The sequence below is a fragment of the Hyposmocoma kahamanoa genome, unplaced genomic scaffold (assembly GCF_003589595.1).
Source record: "Hyposmocoma kahamanoa isolate Upper Pololo Valley unplaced genomic scaffold, ASM358959v1 99879, whole genome shotgun sequence".
Taxonomy (NCBI): domain Eukaryota; kingdom Metazoa; phylum Arthropoda; class Insecta; order Lepidoptera; family Cosmopterigidae; genus Hyposmocoma; species Hyposmocoma kahamanoa.
Window position 1 is genome coordinate 9,970,794 of NW_020656077.1, and position 19,878 is coordinate 9,990,671.

The 19,878-nt window shown below is 36.5% G+C and overlaps 2 protein-coding genes across 2 annotated transcripts in view; one reads left to right on the forward strand and one right to left on the reverse strand.

Moving 5' to 3' along the window:
• Positions 1 to 187: 187 nt before the first annotated feature.
• On the reverse strand, positions 188 to 7,128 carry LOC113239567 (calcineurin-binding protein cabin-1-like). The gene has a single exon (XM_026476628.1). It carries the CDS (start codon positions 7,009 to 7,011, stop codon positions 724 to 726), a length of 6,288 nt encoding a protein of 2,095 aa, XP_026332413.1. The 5' UTR covers positions 7,012 to 7,128; the 3' UTR covers positions 188 to 723.
• A 1,451-nt stretch (positions 7,129 to 8,579) lies between these two features.
• Positions 8,580 to 19,878, forward strand: part of LOC113239569 (ras-like protein 2) — a 116,120-nt gene continuing 104,821 nt past the window's right edge. The window contains exon 1 of the mRNA XM_026476630.1: positions 8,580 to 8,710. Coding sequence (XP_026332415.1) covers positions 8,606 to 8,710 — 105 coding nt within the window. The 5' untranslated portion in view covers positions 8,580 to 8,605. The remainder of the gene's footprint in view (positions 8,711 to 19,878) is intronic.

Consider the following 19,878-nt stretch of genomic DNA (forward strand, 5'->3'; position numbering starts at 1 on the left):
TGTTAAAAACCAAAATTATTATCCTGTTAAAAATACATTAATTGTATATCCATAACTGTATGTATTATCTTACATAAAATACATTGTAAATATGGAACTTAATATTTTTTGTATAAATAAAAAATCATGATGAATTTATGTAATTTATTTTCCTTACATCTTCAAAATTGTTGTATTATTTGGCAGAATATAGCAATTACAGTTACAATACAAATCTTAAGTAAAAGTATAAAAATTGTATTAAACCTATAAGCAGATGAATATCACATCTGCTCTCTACAGCTAATTGCAATTCAAATTAATATAAATTGGTATTTGTAAATTTTAAATATTCTTTATTACTGTAGAAGCAATGTATCAAAAACATTTTGGGAATTTTACAATTTTTTTTGTAACAATTTTGTTAAACTTTATTCTAATTTCAATTGGTAGCAGGTATGCTTATAAGTTACTTTATGGCAACAACGTTTCAATGACTTCCCTATGTGTTTTAAAATATTCAGGATGAGTTGACCAATACATAGACATCCCTAACGTGACCTCATTGCTGTCCCATAATTTAATCCGGCACAAGTTATATTTAAAAAGGCACACAACTAAAGTCAATCACCAAGCCATTTTCTAAATAATTGACGCTATACAAACATTGAAAATCTAGGCACTAGACGACTTATTTAAAATATTTCATTTCTGGCAGAAATGTTACAAATAATGACAATAAAACTAGTCATCATCGAGGACAATCACTTCATCAGAATTAGCAGCAGGCTTAGGCACCACAGTCTTTTTAATAGTCAAAGAAGCCGGCAGCCTGTTAACCACAAAATTATTCCCCTTAGACATATTAGGCAGATTTTTCTGTCGCTCAGCCAATTTTTCTTGCAACGTTTTACCAGGGCTTACTTGCTCGTGTGGCAAGGGAGGTTTTGTGTGAATAGCGGCGTTCACAGTCGTCATTGAACCTGACATGTGGGCCTGAGACGGCATGCAAGTGTTAATTTGAGCGTTAGAAGTAGAAGCTCCAAAAGACGAAAGATTAGCAGTCATCGACGCGGGCAATGATGGTAAAACTTTTCCCATAGTCGGAGCAAGAGATGCTGAATTTGATTTTTGTAAAATTGACACTCCAGTATTCGAGGTAGTTTTACTAGTGAAGGTGGTGGAAGCACTACTGAACGATTTCGCCTGAGAAGTATTTGAAGTACCAGGACGTGACGTGTTAGCGGTCTTGGGACCACGTTTCTGCTTCCTTGGTGGCGGTAAGTAGGATGATGATAAACTTTGATTCAAAAACTGACGGTAAAATTCAGCTTGAAATGAATTTTGAAGAGAGTTTTGAAGCGTTGATTGTAACGTACTTTGAAGAGAAGAATAACTCGCTAACGCGCTTATATTATTCAGATAGCTGAGCGCTGCTGCTGTCTGTTGTGATATGGGATCGTTCAAGACGGGGAGGAAACTTTGGAACGCTGCAGTCATTTCATGTGCCGACATTTTAGGCAAAGTAGAACCGGTAGATATAGAAGCCATAGTGGTTTTAAGGTCTGTAGAATTAGTCTTGGGTACGGTAGTAGTTGAATGAGCAGTTATCAGCTTTGTAGGATCGGCAAAACTGGCAGTGGAAGCAATCTTAGCTGTTTGTTTCTTTTGTTGTTGGTGACTTTTGTCCAAACTAGCTTGTGCCGCTTGTTGTCTCAATGTTTGCTGCAAGGAGTGACAATATTTTGTACTTAAATCGACGAGATCCAAGTTATCAGCTATTGGTATAGTAGTAATTAGTTTATAAGCGTCTACGAGCAAATTCGTGAAATGAGTAGATTTGATGTTGGGGCTCAATTGCTTGTGATATCTCGTATATGCTCTGTATATATCCAACATTAAACTCTTAAGAGCCTGTCTTTCTACTTCATTACTCTTTAGATCTGACTGCTGGCTGAATTTTTGTAGTTGCCCTTTCAAAGATTGGACACATAAAGTAAACGCCTGCTGCGCTAGTTCCTCCCGATCAGAGTCTCTTAAATACTTTTTATCTGGTTCTGGTATTCTTTGTAAATATAGACTCAAGTCTAATAAGGTTTTGTGGTCGTCGATTTCTTTAAGTATTTCCATAGTCAGTTGGGCTGAGCGACTCATATGAAACGCGAATCCGCCTGCTCTGTCTACTTCAGGTTTAGGAATTTTCCAAACGTTATTAAAAAAATTAGATGTTTTTCTTTCACTAAACAACCCTCCTAGTTTCTGGCCAGTTCTCGACATACACGTTGATAACATCAGATCTCTACACCTTTCTATGTCTTTTCCTTTTTTATTATAAAAATGATAATGAGCAAGCCTATAGATGGCTTTATAATGAGGAGACAAACGACAGGCGCAATCCTCTAAGGCTTCGATACAAGCAATCACAATTTGCGTAATTTCTTCTTCAGGCAGTGTTTTATCATTACAAGATTTCGAAGAAGCGTCGCTGTCACGACTGGACTCGCTGCTGCTATCAGAAGAACTATCACTAGAACTGGAATCAGAGGATGATGAAGATGAACTACTGCTGCCATTCTCTTTCTTATCTGTGTCAATGTCATCGCATTCCGCAGGCAACTGCTTCTCTGTGACGCTGATGTCCTGATCAATTTTTGTTTCTGTATAATATTTCTTTTCATAAAACGTGTCAGTTGAAAACTCTACTTTCTTAATCTCCGGTACAATGTCCGCTGTATTAGGCTCTGGTACAATATCAGCAGATCTGTTAGGTTCTGTTACTGTATCAGTTTTGTTAGGCTCTGTAATGGAACCGGATTCATTAATTTTTGGTACTGCATCTGCTTTGTTAGGCTGTGTAATTGTATCCGTTTTATTGAGTGCTGGTGAGGTATCAACCTCTTTAGGTTCTGGTACAGTATCAAGCTTCATAGGTTCTGATAAAATACCAACTTTCTTATGTTCTGGTACTTTATTTGACGGCTCTGTGTTTTGGGCTTCATCTTCAGTAGACGTTTCTGTGTTGACTCTTTCCGTGTCGTAAGATGCAGATCTTTTTACTTTTGCAGCAGCTGCTTCCAATTTCAACTTTTTCCCTTCTTGTGTATCTTCTTCACCGACATCACTTATAGAACGTTTTAGAATATTGGCTGCATGTATAGGCTCACGGATTGTTTTTGCATCTTTTTCGAGTTGCGCCTCTGAGTTGGCACCGATTTCCTTTTTAAATTTTTTTGAAAAAGGTCCATTCTTCCACTCTTCAATACATGACGAAAATACTTTACCAACTGATAAAGTAATTGTTTTATTTTCGTGTTGTTCTATGTATTTTAAGATCGACGCATGAATTCTATAGTGCAGTTCTAAGACCTCTATGCATGAGTGTGCTGGCGAGTTGTAATTGATTTTCAAGGGGTAAATGGCTTCAGCTTCTTGTAAACTTTTCACCCCTTGCATGTAATAATTTAAATATTCAGATGGTGGTTTATTACGCTTTTCTGCTATTTTACCCAACATGTAATAAAATAGCCAAAGGTCTTCATTCGCTTTTTCAGAATCGTTACTGTTAAGATCTAACGCAGCCATAAAACATTTATAAGTAGTATCCAATAATTCCTCCTTCTGTTTTTCTAAAGATTCAAAATCTTCCATACTAAGTGATTCGCTGGCTTGCTTCAGAACACGCGAACAAAATGAATGTATAGTGTACGCAAAAATGCCGTACTCAATCCACAGGTTACAATGTGTCGGATCAATCTCCAAAGAACGTTTGTAGCATCTAATAATTGCCTTTGCTGGATTTAAAATCTCCCTCTCATTATTAAGATTTTTGCAAGAATTTAGTATTCTTTCCAAATTCACGCCTTTAGCCAGCGATATTTCGGCCCATGATTCCAGTCTGTCTTTATTCACCACCACGTCCAATATGTTATATTTTATCGCCATTTTCACATCGTCCTTCTTAAAATAGTAGTCTCCTAAAAGAAAGTAAATATCTTTCATTTTGTATGGCAAAAGAGGTGGTGTAGTTGGCAATTTATCTTCTATGCCTTTGATATATTTTTCGACTTCTGGTATGTACTTCTGTGGATCGCATTCCATTGGCAGCAACGTAAGAATGTTGCGAAATAGTTGTTCAGTATCACCTGAGATTCCAGAAACCTTTCCTTCCAGTACAGGTAATGTTGGCGGCCTGAATATCTCGTACAATTGTTGCGCTCTTTTCCAATCAAAATTGAATGGCGTGACATTGTGATCAGCTAAATATTTCACCTTATTCTTTCTTCCAGGATGTCCATATAAGCAGTACACACACTGTTCCATGTACTGGCAAACTTGTTCCAAACATTTGGACAAGTAGGGAGACCGTAATCTAGGTACAACAGTGTCCAAAATAAAGTACAGAAGCTTTCCATCAGATTTGCAACACCATTCTCTATTACCGAGATTTTCGTGTGCTATGAACAGCACCATTAAAGAATTTGGGACTTCTTCAAACAATTTATCCTTGTCAATAGCTGCCCTGCCCCTTCCCTGGTCTTCTTCTCTTTGCAAAATATAATGCAAAATAATCCAGGGAACGACTGTCCCAAACGGCATCTCTGCTGCATTAGTCTCGACTTGATGACCTATTATCCTAATGAGATCTTCGAGACCCTGACTCAATTCTTTTGAAGATGCAGAGTCCAAACATGTCAAACCTTCATTAGTAAGTATGTGCTCCATACAACTTAGTATCTTAACTACAGCCATGGTCCATTTGTCATAATCTGAGGAAGCAGAAGTTAGGCGAAAGTAATGTTTCAAAGCCTCATGTAAACAAATTAAAGACCATTTTAAACAGCTGTCAACTCTATCAAGTGCCCAGAGTGTATCCAATATTAGAGACAACTGAACTGCAAAGTCCAAAGACATTTCCTCCTCTTGATTTTTGGCAAGATTTTTACAGTGCTCAAAGGAATCAATGACTATCAATAAAACTTCCTCATAACAACCTCTTTCATATAACTCCATGACTTTTGATAATTTCTTATTTCTTTCAAGAAATTTGATATAAGCGCTAATTTCACTTTGATTGATCACTGGTTTGAACGCAAAATTGTCATTAACCAAGTTAAATGTTTCTTGATGTTCTCCCATTGCTTCAAACTCATATGAGAGTTGGTAGAGGTAATCTAATGCAATTTCATCACACTTGTTCAATATGTGAATGTGTAATTTAACCCAGTGGTGACGAATTGTCAGCTCTAGAATATTAGGATTTGTGAAGATATAAGGTTTTAAGGTTATAATTACTCCTATAGACTCAATCACACTTATGTCGTGCTTTTGTTTGTCTTCTGTGGTCATCACAAGTAATTTTTCACTTACAGAAAACTCTTCAACTAGCAAATTCACCAAAGTGTAATGGATCAGGTCATCATGGTTATCATCTACACATGCAGGGATGTCTATGTGAGATTTATAGCATTCATTGGCTTTTGTAAATACTTTTGGGAGAGATTCTGGCCATTTACCAGTCTTTTGACATAAAAGCCAAAGATAGTCTCGTAGCATGTCTATAATGTCCTTTTTACTTTCTGTAAATTTAGTGATGAACTGCTTTATGTCTTGTTGTTCATTATCAGTACCAAAGTACTGCTCATCTTTAAAATTCTTGCTTTTTTCTTCAACTTCTAGACTAAATTCAGTAACAGTAGCATTAACATTTTTGTCTTCTTTTTGAACAGCATCTGGAGCCAGATGAGCTGGCACCATTCTACGTAATGTCTCATATATGTTGTCATCATCTTGTCTATTTGCTGTTTTTTTACGTCCTGATCTTCGCTTGGTGCACCACTCCCATTGCTCCAAAAAGCTCAATGCGCTGCCCCGTCTCCGAGCTACTGATCTCTTTTTAGGTTCAGGTGTATTCTCAGCTGTAGGCTCTGTTACTGATTCGGAAGCCATGCCTTGCACCGGAGCTTCCCTATCAGTCTCATTTTTTTCATCTGTTACTGTTTTATCTGAAGCATCATTATTCTCATTGTCTGTAACACTTTCAGTCATTTTATCAATATCAATTTGATTTTCTTCTGGACTAGAGTCTTTTTGTTCAGTCTCTTTGATAGTTTCATTTACTTCAACTACATGTTCTTGTTTCTCATAAATAATTTCAATAGGACAAGCGTGGCTGTAAGCATTTATTTCAATGTAATGGTGCATATGTATGAGCGACTCACCAACAGCCTCCCATGTTAGATTTGTAATTGGTTTATTTAATTTCAAAACTGGTAATACACACCCAAACTTTTGAGCGTTTTGTTGGGACAAAAATATATCCTTTATGTTTTGAGCTTCTTTTAATAATTTCTCTGCTTTTTCTTCATCAATCACATCATCATCAGTTTCATTCCATTTATAAAAAGGATTAAGGTATTCCATAAATTCTCGTAAATGTGGGTAAGTAGAGTAGATGTGCTTTCTATACACAATACCTCGCATGTAGCCAGGGTCCAAGTGTAAAGTTTCATATATGGTGGATATGCATTCTTCTTTATAGTCAAGTGCAAAGAGAAGGGTAACTATTTTGTCAAGACAAGGCCAATGTTTTGGGTTTTGTTCAGTGCCACGCTGAAATACTTGCAGTGCCATTTCATAACGCTCTGCACGCAAACAAAGTAGACCCAGACGATGCCAGAGGGTCACGTCGGTATCGTCGAGCTCCGTAGCCGCACAGTATGCGTCAATAGCTGCCTCCACTTCGCCAGCATTACTTAACATAGATGCCAAGTTCTTGTAACATAGGTACTTTAAATTAAATAAAGGCCCTGTAATTTTCTCACCCGGAGCAGGCTTTTTGACTTCATATATCACTTCCGTGTCGAGCAGGTCCTTAACGAGCTGTGTGGCATCGGAAAGATTTCCTTTCCTCTGCAACTCGAGAGCTTTGGCATACTGCTGCAGTGCTATTTGTTCGAGCGCCTCGCGTGTAACTTCCTCTTCAGAGCGGCTTTCCTCTTCAGACTCCTTATTCAGTGCTGATATTTTGATCATATTGTTTTACTTTAGCTTTCAGCTTTCACAGCTTTGCTCAAAACTTGACTGTTTTGTATGGATATTTCGATTCCGCCAATGTCAGAGTTGGAAGACTCAGTGAATAGCTTAACAACAATTTAATAAAACTCAGCCCCGCGACATAGTTGTCATGTCAACCATTGTCACTTCCATCAACCATAACCACTCCCGCCAACTGTCAAACAAACCCGGCTTTTATTTTACACTGTTGCCATACTTCAATAAGGATGAAAAAAAAAAAGTTCTTTTAGCCGCGTAATAAAACAAATCGCTTTTGTTTATTAAAATCGTTTGGATTTTAATTATGTAAGTATTTAAAAAAAATGTTCTTACGCCTCTATTTTTAGAATTGTACTAATGTCTTATGAATGCCGATGCTCGTTAAGGTGGATAGGATGGTTTCGTCCTTCGGAACAGGCTCAGGGCGCGCCTTCAAATTAGACACATAAATATAGAAACTCAGCAGTGACACGACTGTGGCGCGGTAGCCGCACCTCTGTAGCACTTCTTTAAGCGTTTAGTTTTTTTAGTTTAAGCATAATTAGGGTCGTATTCTAGAACTCTACTCAATGCTCAAGTCAGGATTTGAGCAGACTTGAGTATGATTTCAAGCACTGGAAATACGACCTAATGGCAATGACTTGAGTATGATTTTTAGTGCTCACTGTAATACTCAAGTCCTGACTTGAGTATTGAGTAGAGTTCTGGAATACGACCCTAAGTATTAAAGTACAGCACGTGTTATCAGCATAATACATAGGTACTAAATGTATCCCATATTTAACATTGCATAACCATGTACTGACTAAATAATGACTGATTTAAAAAGCATGTACGTCAAGAGCATGTCAAGCTTGATACTTTGTACTTTGCACCGTTCTTATCGTAAGCTGCATAGAGTTGAATTTAAGTCTTAAGTGTCAGGCTTGACGTGCTCTTGATCCTGTACGATGAAATAATGGAATACACACGGAATATGGGACATACACGATGATCTTACATATTGCATAGTAAACTGTATAGCTTGTTGTTATAAGTCTCAAATCCCAAGCATTGTTAAGTCTAAAAAGAGATTCTTGTTATTAAATAAATAAAAACTGAGAAATAAATTATTACAATATTATAATTTTTGTGTTTTGATTCACGATCTCTAATGATACTACGACAAATTTGTTAACTCATTTCTTTTATTTTTATTCATCCTCTAAGCTCATAGAGTACGACAGACGTCATTATATTATATTCCGCTTATGGTAACACTGATCGCGCTAATCCCTTTTTCGTTCTTTCTCCTTCCCGTTTCCAAATTAAGTTTTTCCAATTAAAAGAACAAGTGAAAATGAAAACACTTTGTAACTGGCTGAAACACTAACTGCAAAAGGCTAACAAAAAATTAAGAAAAATATTTGGGATTCATGACGATAAAAAAAAATCGTCACTCACCAAACCACAGACAGAGTACCTACTTTGTGTACTATAGTAACACCAAACTGTTCACTGTTGCAGAGCTGTGAAAAGAAATTGTTTTATTTTCATTTTTAATTCCGCAGTAGTGTTTTTGTGCGGGCGAAAAATGTCGCGCAGTGGTGAAAGACCGAGCCAAGCTCAGACTTATAAATTAGTGGTGGTAGGCGGAGGCGGAGTCGGGAAAAGTGCCATCACAATACAGTTTATTCAGGTAAGTTGCAAGCTACGACCGTATTAGGTCAGTAGTGATACGCCTACTAATCAGATGGCGAAGTATTTCTCTTATATTTCTTCCGTTGGCCTCTCCAGTCTGAACGGGAGCTCCATGCGCGCTGGTGTATGATTGCGTCTCTGCTATGCAGACATGTTCATACTTATAAATAGTGTACTTGTTCTTTTATGTCAAGGTTTTGTGTGCGCGTCGCCCACAACAGAATACTTTTGTGTTACAGCACTCCATAACAGATACACATGTTGTAATGTGGAGTTGTGCAAGATGCAACAGTTAATTTCACTCTACCCTCGTTTATAGATGTAATTCTATATAGGTATCTACTTGTTTCTGGTTTATGTATAGGCAGAATTATGAAGGCTTCTATGATAATGATTTTGTCTGTCAAATTAATATATTGCAGTTATTATCATAGGGCTGAATTTAAAATGTTCATTATGCATGGTGACATAATATAGGTGTAAATCTACAATTTTATCAACATTAACGTAAAGCTTATCATTTTGTAGATAATGATATTTTATTGTCGTATATATTGCTAAAAGTGTTTCAATGATTAGTCATTGTTTTTTGTTTAAACAAAGAACTGAAGAATTGGAAAATTAATAAAATGTCAGTAATAATTTTATTTGGAATTTGTTTATCTTCAGTTATATTACATTACATTATTAATATGGCTTCATTCAAGACCTTGTACCCAAAAACAAGTTGTTTAGTAGAACTTTTTTTTTTCATGTTTAATTGCAACCAGCGCATTCCACTATGAGCAAATGTGTTTCAGATTTAATTGTGTGTGGAGTGTGTCCTTCATCAAGGACATCTCCTACAATTTCTCTCTCTACAGGATGTCTTTCCTTCTCAGTCGTTTGCTATAGTTCCGAGTCACAAACTGTGTTGTCAGGGCATTAGGGTGCCTCTCCAGCAGATCCCGGTATCTCTGTGTTGAGTTGGCAATCTCTTCGTTGGCGGTAGTTACTTCCTGGTGTTTGTGGATTTCTGTGTTATTGAAAGTTTAGTAGAACTGAGGGATTTTGTTGACTTCATTTTATAACACATATATCAAATTGTTTTAATTTGATCTCGCTCTCGTCACGTGCTTATTAAAACGTTGACGAAAAAGCTGCAAAGGATTCACATCCCTTTCATGGTAGAATCAACAGTCTCTGCTACATTTAACCTGTGGTCAGATCAGACACATGCCAGTCCATAACAATTGCAGTGCCACTAAGAGCTTTAAATCGCAAAGATCTGAGGAGTACTGCTAATGCTCTCGTTACCTTGGGACATAAGTCGATAAGTCATGTGCCTGTAATTTCACCAGTACCTTTACCCTTCATAACCGGAATACGGTAATGCTGACATTGCTGCTTGGCAGCAGAAGTAGGTAAGATGACAGTACCACCCAGGACGAACTCTTTCACAAGGACCTCTTCTGCTACTACTACTGTGGTGGTCATTTGGTTCCATTCCTGGTTAGTGCTAAATCTTCTCTACAATATTATACAGCAGATAGAGTCTGTTAGAATTTGGTATCTGCATCTCGACTTTGTAGCACTGATTTAGCATGTCGTGTATGTCAACCGAGCTCCTCTAGGAATATGTGCACCCTACTGGATTTGCTCCTTGAACACAAAGGGATTTTGCCCTCTAGTTAGCCACACGCTGAAGCATTGTAGTACATCTTTGCATGTGGACCCAATACCAAATTTCAACTTTTTGGGAATATGCAAAATAAGGTTGAAGTTCATTGACATTTTCATAATATTTAATTTATTACTCTTGTGTCTTGTTAGGCTCAACTCACACTGGCGCAAAGTCGAAGCGTCGCGACGCGTCGTGTTTTTCGCCTGTAGCATATTCATCTCTATTTTCCCATTATTAAGGGGCAAATTTGTGTTATGCAAATATGGAGTCAAGAGTCGACGCGCGTTACACGAGCGCTGTGAGGCGTCAGACGCCGACCACACTGTGATCCGGACGCACTAATGCGAGTGTCGTCAGGCGTTGTAGTTGTAAAACAGGACGCGACGTGACGCTTCGACCCTGCGCCAGGGTGAGTTAGATAGATAGATAAAATCTTTATTCACCACCAAGACAAATACATATACAGACACATGATACAGATATTAACTTAAACGTAAGACAGTAATATATTCTACTAATCCGCCGCTGACTCAGCAGAAATGACGCGGCTGCCCGCGACGCTGGTATTCTGCCAGGACCATATAGGGACAGGGACGCCACTCGTAAAAACCCAAAACAAAACCAATTTAATTCAATTCAAATTCCAACCAATTCAATTTAACTCAATTTAATCCAATTTTTTTTTCAAGTCGCAAGAGTTGAGCCTAAGTCTTGGAAAATAATGATGAAACATTAAGCTTTACAACTGCAAAAATTGGTTGTTTTGTTATTTAACAAATTAAAAACATAATTTACAAAAACTAGTCACCGTAGGGTGACTGTTTTACTGAATTTCATTTGACTTATTAAGAATTAAGGGTCGTATTCTAGAACTGTACTCAATGCTCAAGTCAGGACTTGAGTATGTTTCAAAGCACTCGAAATCATACTCAAGTCCCTGCCATTAGGGTCGTATTTCCAGTGCTTGTGTTGCCAGTGCAATCCTGACTTGAGCATTGAATAGAGTTCTAGAATACGACTCTTAGTCTCCTTAATTTGAAACAGCTAAGCGTCGTATTATGACCTTATCAAAATTAATTCGTTCTAATTGTCAAACGAAAGTTATAAAGCAAGTCGAGTTTATAAAAATTTCATGATTTTTAATGACGATCCGTAAGATCGAAAATGGCTCAATTGGTAATCCATCACGTTTTCGCCAACAGTGATGGCGTGTTGTCTTTGTAAGTGCGGATTTCAATTCCGAACAAAATGAAAGAGACCCATGTAGAGATTCTACGCTATTCGAGCTTTAATAAGTCAGTTTCAGATTAACAACCAATAATATGCAAAAATGAAATAAAAATATTATTTTTTTGATATGGGTCACTTTATTTGTAATGGTGTGATATGTATGGCTGTTTCAACCTCTACACGTGTTCTATTGTTAGTTAGTTATAGTTCTAAAATTTGCTTAATATGCAGGGAGTGTTCCGACGGAGATCTTGCCTTTTGAGGTTAAGACAGTTTTGGGATAGAAGGATGTTGAAGCCTGAGGAGTGCCGTTTAGACTAAGTAGCGGTGGAGCTCTGTGTGAAAGAGTTCGTCCAGGGAAGCACTGCCACCTTACCTATTTCTGTCGCCAAGCAGTAATATCAGCATTACTGTGTTTCGGTTTTGAAGGGTAAGGCTGCTGGTGAATTCACAGGTACAAGAAACTTGTCAACTGATGTCGCAGGGTGACTGCAACTGTTATGGACAGCGTGTAGCTCACCATCACCACCAATTGATATTATAAAAAAATAGAAAAGGAAGACCGTTGGTGGTAAATCATGTAGTGTTCGCACACGTTCCAAGAAACGTAAATTCTATATAACACTGCAAGGCAAGGATATGTAGTCGTGAGTCGTTGTTATTAAGAAATGAGTTCAAATATGAGTGCTGTGCTGCTATTTTTGATTTAAGTCGGATAATGGAGCAGAGGAGAGGATGTGTATTTAGATGACTACAAGTATACGTTACTTTTCAACATTTTGTTTTCTTACATTAACAAAACTCTATAGTCTGTTTATATGCATGTCTTCAGCTGGAACATAATATAATAAAATTATAGTTTCGAAGCACACTATTAGTGGCACAATTTACAATTACTATTTATATACCCTGTCAGTTCCTGGACTGCACCTCTCTTAATAGTATTACCATAGACGACTTTAGTGGCGTCAACAGTTTGTACTGTAGGAGCTGGATGAAGTGAATCGATTCCCGATAGAACCAATTTGGAAATTTAACTTCTAAATTAGTTCTGGTTCTCATAATACAAGGAATTTCCTAGTTAGAGGCCAGGTAATTAAAATGTAATACGAGGGGCGGCTGAAAAGTAATAGCTTTTGAGTATTTCCAATTTAAAAACAATACTGGCCACTATCGTGACGAGTTCGTTGTTTAATTTATTTTCAAAATTAGTGACACTTGTTGATTACGTTGCAAATATGAACAAAATGGCGGAAGAAAAAATCTAAATTTAAAAAGGAGCAACAACTTTTTTTAAAATAATATAATGAGTTCATTTCCTATTTTTACACTTCCTATGTATGTTTCAAATTGAAAAAAAGTAATTGAAACCATAGTCGTATTTTATTTCATACCGCCTCTCGTACTTACCAGTAGCCTCAAAGCCTGCGAATTGCTAAAACTTTTACTCTAACTTCAATGCGGTAATAAGTTATTATTTCAGATTTCCTATGCATTTCATTGAAGAATGAAATCTTAGTAGCACTAAACCTCCTTGTGAAAGAGCTCGTCCAGGCTAGTACTGCAGCCTAGCAGTAATGCTTAAGCCTAGCAGTAATGCTTATCGACTTGTGTGTCATAGAATGGTTACACACGGCGATTTTAGGCAACGATGCAAGCGCGCGATTGCATCGATACAAATGCGCGATTTCATCGATACAAATGCGCGATTGCATCGATACAAATGCGCGATTGCACCGCTACACTTGCGATTTATAGGCGATTGCACCGATGCAATCGTGCATGTAGCGGTGCAATTGCGCATTTGTATCGATGCAATCGCGCGCTTGCATCGCGTTTGCGTCGTTGTTTAAAATCGCGCGCGTGTAATCGCTCTCAGGGTGACGAGCGCAATACGTGCAATAACAGACGTTGACACCTGTTAAAAGTTGACGTTACTGAATGAATGTAAACGATGCAGCCATTATAAATGTTTTTTCCCCTGTTATTTAATAATTTTAAATCTCGTTTTTCTCTAATTTGCTATTAGCTATGCAATTGCTTCAAATTTATAAAAATTCACGCTAAATAAAACTTCAAAAGTTCAATCTAAACGTATAACATAATATAAGCCTTCGAATTCCCACTATTTGAATTTTTTTAGATAATTACCGAACCGTATAATATTTCGTCTCAGTTTATTGTACAGGGTAATGTTTATTGATACCTCATATTTCAATCCAACTCGTATATAAGGACCTTAAAAAGCGCCCTTGACTGTACACCATACCGATATTATGATAGCTAACAACTCCTCTCCGTCGGGAAATTATTAAATAGTGTGGTGGGCGAACGACGCAAACAATAGAATTAACCTCATGTAGGGTTCAAATAACTTGCTGCAAACCTTTAGAGATGATGTATAGAAAATAAAACACAATTTAATTATTAATACAAATATCGAACACTAAGGAAAGTTTTTGAAACTTATTTGCCATCGCGCCATCTGTGAGAAATCTGTGAAAGCTTTTCTTACAGCCAGGCTCCTTTACAGCTACCAGCAGCTGACTAGAGATGTAGATTTAGTAACTGTAATTATCGTAACAACGTCGTCAAGTCGTATCCTAAAATACTCCAGAAGACACTACGCTTGCATAATCGATAGTTGTATAGATTCAGCAAACTCAATTTTGTAACCGACTATCTACGATTCGCTATATTAGAAAATTTTTGATCTCGATAGCACCTGACCAGGGTCCTTTAACAAAAAAAACAAAGACAATGGACCTGCAACAAGTACATAACAAAATCGTAAGGTCCGCTCCGTAGCTTAGCGTCTGACACGGTTTGCTGGAAGACGTTGCACTATGGGGAACCGCCTAACGCCATGAATGGGTTTCCGAAAATACTGCGGAGATATATGTATTATACCTCAAATTAAAGCTGAGATCAATCTATACAAATATCCATCATTTAACCTCCTGTCTGTTACTATTTCATGGCATAGAGCAGCCAAATATGCGGAATGAAAATAATTTTAAATTTGTGTTTTTTTTTCTCAATATTAATTTGTATTGACATAGCAAAAGTAATAATACAAGTGTTACAATACATATTTTTCTGAAGTACATGTATATAATTATATATCGTGAGCTATACATATATCGTGATATGCTAATTTTGCTTATCTTTAATATTCAATTAGAGTTTTGACTGTTGCCAAAATTTGCCGATGCTCCATAAGTAGTGTTGTTTCGTAGGAAAACTAACAAATTTATGTTAGAAGAACAAAAAACTTGCTGTTTCCTTGCGTAACATGTGTTAATCTATTAAAACATGAAATTAGGACATATTGTTCTTACTGCGCTAACGAAGACTAATTTTTATTAGATAACATATGTAGGATTTCTCGCCGTATTTTTGTTCACATATATAATTATATATACTATGATAAAATTAATGAATACCGGCCATATTGGTAGATAATTTTTATAAAATCGTTTTACACGTATATATTATATCCTAAATATTTTATTTGCTGTTACCACTTGCTAAGTGCTCGTTGTTATTATTAGTCATTATGTTAGCGAAAATCTTTGATTGGCTGTAATGTATTTGATGATGTTTTTTAATTTGTTGTAAAGCTGTTGGTTTTCCACGAATAAATGAATATTAATGAATGTACAGATGGATGAACGAATGGATGAATGAATAAATAAATAAATAAATACACTTTTGTACGCTTCGGACCCTTACGTAACTGGTCTTAGAAAACCTTATAATAATAAATCTATAGAGCTTCTAGATGAAGCTTTGGAGCTTTTAGGTGAATTTTAAAATACTTTAAACTTTTCATTTAATTATATTGTTTAATTGCAATTGCTTTAAGATGTTTAATTTTGTTATTTGTAAGTAAACATAGTTTATTTTCTTTAAAGACTGCTGTTAGTTTATATAAATTTTAATTTTTTTATGTTCATATATTTTTTGTAGCTTTTCATAGCGAAAGCCAAAGAATCATTTATACCATAGGTAAAATAAATCGCACTTGAAAACGTCATTTTATAAGCTACTGCTTGTATACCATGCTGCCTTCCCCGACAAGAAAGAACTATAGGGATTGCTCTTTTCAAATAAACTTATATGGTACTGAGTACACTTTGAATCAAATTTGTGCGGAATCTAGACCCACATCTTCCTACACATCTTTATCTAACACATAGTCTTCAATTTTGTAATACGACCTTTGTAATTGCTTTTGATTTCTTTTTTGTTAAGTTATTAAAAATAAAGTATTTAAGAATATCAAAAAAAAAATAATCACGCAATTATCTTTTAAAACTTGGAAGTTATAGATTTATGACACGAAAATGACTCAATCTCCCCATAGTGCGTTGGGTCGAATCTAGCCAGATCGAATTCTTTTCTTCCGACTCTTTTCTTAAAGCTTTTGCGCACTACGTCCGGTTCATATAATTTTCGAATCCGAGAAATGACGGTCCGAAATGTCACAGGTGGCTGAGGTGTCATTTTACCTCTGGGTTTTTCGGATTTAGTGCACAAACGACATCCGAAGAAGGTCCGAGTATTCTAGATTCCTATAGTCTCGGATTAGGAACGAACACGAATCGATGCTGTGCGCAAATGGCGTGGTGTTCCATTTTTGTATTAATAATTATAACAAACTAGTAGAGTATTGTCACAAATAGTACATTATTGCAGAGACCGGGGATTGCCTTGTATTAATACGAGTCAAGCAATCCCCGTTCTCGCCGAGGCATGTGTAGAATTTTTCTCAAACAATGCGAGGAAATAATATAAGACTAAAGACAGGAAGATGTATAATAGAAAAAGTAAGAAAATATTAACTGACATTAAAATTTATACAATGCAATTGCTAAAAGATAATGTTATTGTTTTTCCAGGCACATTAATGGTAAATTTTGCTGAACTTCGGATGATGTATTTGATTATCTATTACTGTATTTTCGTTATTGCTCTTCCCACTGGCGCACATTTTCGCGACCAAAATACAAAACAGACGATAAAACAAAAGAATACCAAAACATTTAAGGTCTAAATCTTAGCATAATAACGCATAGAATGATAGTTTTATATCAAACGAACTGTCACAACTGAGGCAAAAATTAAATTCATGTAGGCTAGTTTTAGTAGTAGGTTAATTTTCGGTTTTAGTGAATATTTATATAAAAATACAAGTTGAAACGCGTTACTTGCTTGTCGAATGTGATGTTAGTATCTATTTTATGTTTGTCTGACGTATTTTTACACTCATTTACCGCACATTTCGTCATTTTTAGCTAAAATTCTGGAGCTGTTCGCGGTGCAAGTTGACCTTGAGCACTGACGGCCCGCCCGCTCGTGTAGGCCCTTTGGGAGCGCTTCAATTTGCCTCACTTAGCGTGTGCGGGCTAAGTTTCTATGCATTTTTATTCTAAGGTCTAAATGATACCGCCATTTTCTTTTTTGTAAGTAAGCGGTACAGGTAGGTATTTTTAATTCTCGCAGTTATGAACACTGGGCAGTTGGCTGTATGAGTTTTTCTTTTGCCTGTTTACATAGTTCACTATTAGATTTTAAAAGTTTAGAGAAGAGGACAGTAATGGATTTTCATACTCACTTTGCAGGCCTTGGCCGGGAAGAAGTTGCATGATCCATAAATGACAAACTTTCCGTGTTCGTTTTTTTAAAGTAATGCAAACATTTCCGGGCATGTTTGAGAAAAATAATTGTATGTCATGCTCGTCAAACATCTTGACATTCAATAAAAATCTCAATGTAATTAACTGCTACGGAGCTCTAAGCTTTTAGTCACACCGCAACTGCCATGGACAGGCGTGTCGCTTACCACCAGGCACAGGACTTGTTCGTCCTGTCATAAAAAAAAAAGAAAAAAATTTGCCAATTCCTCTACGAAATATACTGGAATAAAGCCACTGCTTCAACTGCCCTGCCGCTTGATCCAAGCAAAATGAACCGTATTTGTACGGGAATAAGATAACCTCAGTACAGAGTACTAAAAAAACCGACCTCCCAAGTCATTTATCCCCTAGTTTACCACCCTTAGAGATCGAATATTTTCTTCAAATTTAAATGGGACTACTTCTGAGGTACCCTCTTTCCAACAAAAAAAGAATCATCAAAATCGGTTCACAAATAGCGGAGCTAACACGTAACATACATACAAAAAGACGTACAGTCGAATTATGAACCACCGCCTTTTTTTGAAGTCGGTTAAAAATTACCTAATTACACCATGTAACATGATTTTTGTTTCTGCGTGACGAATGTCATCTTCTAATTGGTTGTAACATAAAAGCATTAAAATATTTAATATTTCCCTGCAAAAACTTTGGGTTCGTTGTCAGGAAAACGTAATTTCTTCACTGGCAGTGCCACTCAGAGCCACTGCCACTGCGCAAGTCCAGAAGACAAGTCCCGTGTGCCTGTAATTTCACCAGCCTCATTAATTAATGCTCACATTACAGCTTGGCGGCAGAAATAGGTAAGGTGACAGTGCTTGCCTAGACGAATTCTTTCGCGCGGAGCTCTAACTTCTACTAAAAAAAAACTTGCGTACCATTAAGGAATCTAGTTCTCTTTACTTAAACTCTAAAAGGGAACGCTATATTTCGAATTCATATTTTATTTCAATAGCATACTTCAAACAAAATTCTTCAAATTGATAACAAAGAGCCTAGAAATGTGTAGTGTGTAAATAGGCAGCCATGTAAATACCATTGTGGCAGCCACGAAGTGTCAGGGGTACAGCTACACTTTTCTACATACTTGACGCTCTTATTAAACAGAAAACAAATATTGTCGAACCGAAAACAGAACCTTTTTAACCGTCTTCAAAAAAGGAGGTAGTTCTTTATTCGATAGTATTGTTTTGTGTGTATGTTGCTCGAATACTCTTAAATGATACGCATGTGTGAACCGATTTTGATGATTCTTTTACTGGAAAGAGGGTACCTTAGTATTTGTCTCATTTACATTTGAAGAAAATATTCCTCTCTAAGGGTGGCAAACTAGGGGAAACTTTTCAAATAATAATAATAATAATAATAATAATAACGCACACACTCAACACAGCCCCGCACTAGGGAAACCCTGTGTCGCGGGTGCCATGGACACACACATAGACAACCACAAATTACACCCAAACTCACGAGAGACATAAATGTAGGTCATACAAATATTTCGCCCGGCCCGGGAATCGAACCTGAGACCTCTACGTGGCAGTCCGGCATGGTAACCGTTCGGCCACGGAGGCAGTTAATGTTAATAGATGTAATTAGACGAACTTTTGACATCAGTTTTTTTTATATAAAAAAGTTATAATTATTGAAAATTTGTTACATAGTGTTATTAATACTAAACAACCCTTAACTGTATTGATTAATGAAAGTGGTTGTAGTTAACAAGATGCTTTTTAAGGTGACAGTGTAATTTGTTTCCATCAGAGCACCATAACTGCAGCAACAATCAAATAAAATAACCGCCTCCGTGGCCGAACGGTTACCATGCCGGACTGCCGGGAGAAATGTTTGTATGGCTTACATTTATTTCTCTCGTGAGTTTGGGTGTAACTTGGGGTTGTGTATCTGTGTGTCCATGGCACCCGCGACACAGGGTTTCCCTAGTGCGGGGCTATGTTGAGATTTCTACTAATAAGAAAGAGCAATTTCTCACAATATTTGCTAATTCTGAAAAAATATTTATTAAAAGTAATAAAATATTGTCATCACAAAAATACTGCTCATCTTTTTCTAATACAATTTTACTCTTAACTTTATTCTAACTTTGAGACAAATACGTTCCCTTCAAAATTTTATTTCATCTCTAATCAATTCATTGGACATTACTTACATCAAGAAATTTTTACCTCTTACATCAAATTGAAATAATCTTAAATGAATTCAAAATTTCCTGGGTGTATTTTAAGAAAATATATTCTGAAACAAAAAAAGAAGAAGTTTTCTATTAAGATTAATATTCTAAATTCTAGAGTATATTCTTAAAGCAATATTTCGTTGCGTTTTCATAGTCAATGTTGTCGTGACATGTCGCCGAAAGCGCACGCGGTAAAGATTACTTTTACTTGTGCTTGTAATTATAAAAATCATAAACAGTCATTTATCCAAAGAAACAATACGTAGTATCTCTAGTTTGTTAGGGTGTTATTTATAGTCATAATTTAAGAAATTTGGTGGATGAAATCAAACTACACTTGTAACAAGCACACTTTAACATGCAATTAGTTTCATGAC